Here is a 4,389-nt window from a genome sequence, read left to right on the forward strand (position 1 = left end):
GAGATAACCAGTATAAAGTGAAATAAGATAGTACTGAGATAACCAGTATAAAGTGAAATAAGATCGTACAGAGATAACCAGTATAAAATGAAATAAGAAAGTACTGAGATAACCGGTATAAAGTGAAATAAGATCGTACAGAGATAACCAGTATAAAGTAAAATAATAAGACAGTACTGAGATAACCAGTATAAAGTGAAATAAGAAAGTACTGAGATAACCAGTATAAAGTGAAATAAGATAGTACNTTCAGTTTAATGTCACCAGGTGAATATTGGATAGTTCAGTTTAATGTCACCAGGTGAATATTGGATAGTTCAGTTTAATGTCACCAGGTGAATATTGGATAGTTCAGTTTAATGTCACCAGGTGAATATTGGATAGTTCAGTTTAATGTCACCAGGTGAATATTGGATAGTTCAGTTTAATGTCACCAGGTGAATATTGGATAGTTCAGTTTAATGTCACCAGGTGAATATTGGATAGTTCAGTTTAATGTCACCAGGTGAATATTGGATAGTTCAGTTTAATGTCACCAGGTGAATATTGGATAGTTCAGTTTAATGTCACCAGGTGAATATTGGATAGTTCAGTTTAATGTCACCAGGTGAATATTGGATAGTTCAGTTTAATGTCACCAGGTGAATATTGGATAGTTCAGTTTAATGTCACCAGGTGAATATTGGATAGTTCAGTTTAATGTCACCAGGTGAATATTGGATAGTTCAGTTTAATGTCACCAGGTGAATATTGGATAGTTCAGTTTAATGTCACCAGGTGAATATTGGATAGTTCAGTTTAATGTCACCAGGTGAATATTGGATAGTTCAGTTTAATGTCACCAGGTGAATATTGGATAGTTCAGTTTAATGTCACCAGGTGAATATTGGATAGTTCAGTTTAATGTCACCAGGTGAATATTGGATAGTTCAGTTTAATGTCACCAGGTGAATATTGGATAGTTCAGTTTAATGTCACCAGGTGAATATTGGATAGTTCAGTTTAATGTCACCAGGTGAATATTGGATAGTTCAGTTTAATGTCACCAGGTGAATATTGGATAGTTCAGTTTAATGTCACCAGGTGAATATTGGATAGTTCAGTTTAATGTCACCAGGTGAATATTGGATAGTTCAGTTTAATGTCACCAGGTGAATATTGGATAGTTCAGTTTAATGTCACCAGGTGAATATTGGATAGTTCAGTTTAATGTCACCAGGTGAATATTGGATAGTTCAGTTTAATGTCACCAGGTGAATATTGGATAGTTCAGTTTAATGTCACCAGGTGAATATTGGATAGTTCAGTTTAATGTCACCAGGTGAATATTGGATAGTTCAGTTTAATGTCACCAGGTGAATATTGGATAGTTCAGTTTAATGTCACCAGGTGAATATTGGATAGTTCAGTTTAATGTCACCAGGTGAATATTGGATAGTTCAGTTTAATGTCACCAGGTGAATATTGGATAGTTCAGTTTAATGTCACCAGGTGAATATTGGATAGTTCAGTTTAATGTCACCAGGTGAATATTGGATAGTTCAGTTTAATGTCACCAGGTGAATATTGGATAGTTCAGTTTAATGTCACCAGGTGAATATTGGATAGTTCAGTTTAATGTCACCAGGTGAATATTGGATAGTTTAGTTTAATATCACCAGGTGAATATTGGATAGTTCAGTTTAATGTCACCAGGTGAATATTGGATAGTTCAGTTTAATGTCACTAGGTGAATATTGGATAGTTCAGTTTAATATCACCAGGTGAATATTGGATAGTTCAGTTTAATGTCACCAGGAGCAGCTAAAATGCCTCCAATAAAGTATTTAATCAATGTCCTGGGAACTCAGCTTTACCTGGAAATTTGTAATTTTAAACTGCTAAAATAAAAATCATTATTAATCAAAAACATAAGCATAACATTGACCATATATCTCAAATTTGTAATCACTACAATCTTTGCAACCTGATGGTGTAAACCTTTAGTATTTCAAATTTGGATTTTTCAAAGTTTGAAATATCTAAGGTCTATGACAGTGGGTCGCAAAGATATATAGATTGGAAAACCAAAGTTTGAGGAAAAGTCTCAATTAGTTATATAGTTAAATATACCCCTTTTCATTTTGAAAGATCACTCCCTTTAGCGAATGAAATGTTTCAGTATGAGTTTATCAAATGCGAATTCCTCCGTATATCCTAAATTGATAGAGGAATTCTGGATATTTGATAAGATAAGGTAAACTTTAAGAAAAGTTAACAATTTTGCTGTGTTTCACTTTAGCATTTATTAGCATGGGAACCCAGTGTTGCCCAGGCTACTCATTTTGATCCCACCGTTTACCCGCACTTGGTTTATTTTTCTTGGAAACTAAGTCAACCCAACCAATTTAGAATCTCAAAACCTAANATCATTATCATCATTATCATCATTTTCATCATTATCAACTTTATTATCATTATCACATTATCATCATTATCATCACTATCATCATTATCATCATTATCATCTTTATCATCATTATCATCATTTTCATCATTATCAACTTTATTATCATTATCATCATTATCATCATTATCATCATTGTTATTGTTTTGTATTTTCTATTTCAATTTAATCTAAATTTAAGGATACAACCTGGTAGACAACCGATGGCGTTAAAAACGGGAAAGCTTCCAGTATTGAACCCCCTGCACCAAGATGATACAATCAAATCCTTTCCAGAATCTGTATTCAGTAATCAATGTAAACATCTTGTATCCTTCTTTTTTATTTTTCTTATAATAGGTTTTCAGGGTGCCTTTGGGCCTCTTTTTCTAGTCAAATTTTAGCTTTGAAATGAAATGTTGTTTTCAAGCCGCCATGTTTGGTAAAACTAAAATTTCGTCGACTTTTACAGACATTTTGTTAAGATTTCAAAAAATTTGAATTTTCCAAATTTTACTATGGATTTCTAAAAGTTTGAAGGTGAGCTTTTTAAGGCAAAATTTTTCAATTCAGATTTACCATAAACTTTCTTTGGGGTCATGTAAGATACAGCAGAAATTTTGGGTCCAATTGGTTTAACGTTTATTGGAGACAAACAAACATTCTTGCCAAATATATAGGTTCCTTTTAGATGGCAATGGGAGAAACTATTGGAGTAATTCAGATTTACCATAAACTTTCTTTGGGGTCATGTGAGATACAGCAGAAATTTTGGGTCCAATTGGTTTTACGTTTATTCTTGCCAAATATATAGGTCCCTTTTAGATGCCAATGGGAGAAACTATTGGAGTAAATTTGTTCATTTTCTAGATAAGTTCTGCCTAACAGAAATATTTAAATAGCCCTTTAAAAATAGGATTTGAGAAGTAATATGAAGTACTTTGGTTTTTATAAACTGTTAAGATTTTTAAACGTAAAAAATATTCCACTAAATCTAAGATGTTTTATAAATTGGAAAAATTTTATCATCAACATTTATTCATACAAAATGTCAAAATTCACCCTGACAGATTGCTGTTACCTCATATCTTCCTGAGGATTAAAGTTTTGCAAAGTTTATAACAACAAAATTTTACAGAATTTTATTGTGTGCACTTTTTCCTCTCCTCAATTGTTTCAATAATTCTCTTTGTAAAAAGTTTATGAAAGTATTATGCAAACTTTAAATATAAACAATATACCAGTATTATTGTCTAAAAATTCAGAAAATAAATTTTAAAAAATTTTTTTAAAAAAATTAAAATTTTGAAGAAAAATGATTTTATTTAAAATAATTTTTTTATTTAATTTCATTTTTAATTCTTACCCCCGGGATACCCATCCTATGCTTCCCTTCAATAATTCCAGCAAATTTGGTTCAGCCGTTTGTTCAGATATATGATAAATAAATATATATGTATTGTATGACCAAAGAGCTTTATTATATAGATATACTAGTATTATTGTCTAAATCTGAAGAGCCCGGCGTTGCCCGTGGGATTTTAAAAAAACCGAATTTTGAAAAAAAGATTTTAGTTTTGGAAAAAAAAATAGTTTTTCTCATATTTGGGCTTAAAATTAAAAAGGAAGAAGCTACGAGGTCAAAAAGTCGGACTAGTAATTTAGCTTAGAATTTGACCTTCTCATTCCGTCTAGTGTCCAGTGCAACATTTTATTTAGGTAGGTAATTGTTTATTTATGAAAAATAACAAAAACATACAAAATTAAGATTTTCATAAGAAAATATTTAAAAACCTCCAAAATAGGGGTTGTGGGAATATTTCCCCAAATTCTAAAAAAAGGAAAAGGAAAATTTCTTGTAATTGTTTTCATTGCATTTAATTATATTTAACAGTTTAAGCATCTTTTTAATTCGTGCCGATTTTTTACATCCGTTATGTTTGATAATATCTTTTTATATATTT

At 30.9% G+C, this 4,389-nt stretch overlaps 1 protein-coding gene across 1 annotated transcript in view; it reads left to right on the forward strand.

Annotated features, from left to right (window-relative positions):
• LOC111716801 (uncharacterized) overlaps positions 1-1,756 on the forward strand; it is a gene marked incomplete in the record, with an annotated part of 6,747 nt that extends 4,991 nt beyond the window's left edge. Inside the window, 1 exon segment of the mRNA XM_023492285.1 lies at positions 271-1,756. Coding sequence (XP_023348053.1) covers positions 271-305 — 35 coding nt within the window.
• Between the last annotated feature and the right edge of the window lie 2,633 nt (positions 1,757-4,389).

Source organism: Eurytemora carolleeae, unplaced genomic scaffold (assembly GCF_000591075.1).
Source record: "Eurytemora carolleeae unplaced genomic scaffold, Eaff_2.0 scaffold1875, whole genome shotgun sequence".
Taxonomy (NCBI): Eukaryota; Metazoa; Arthropoda; class Copepoda; order Calanoida; family Temoridae; genus Eurytemora; species Eurytemora carolleeae.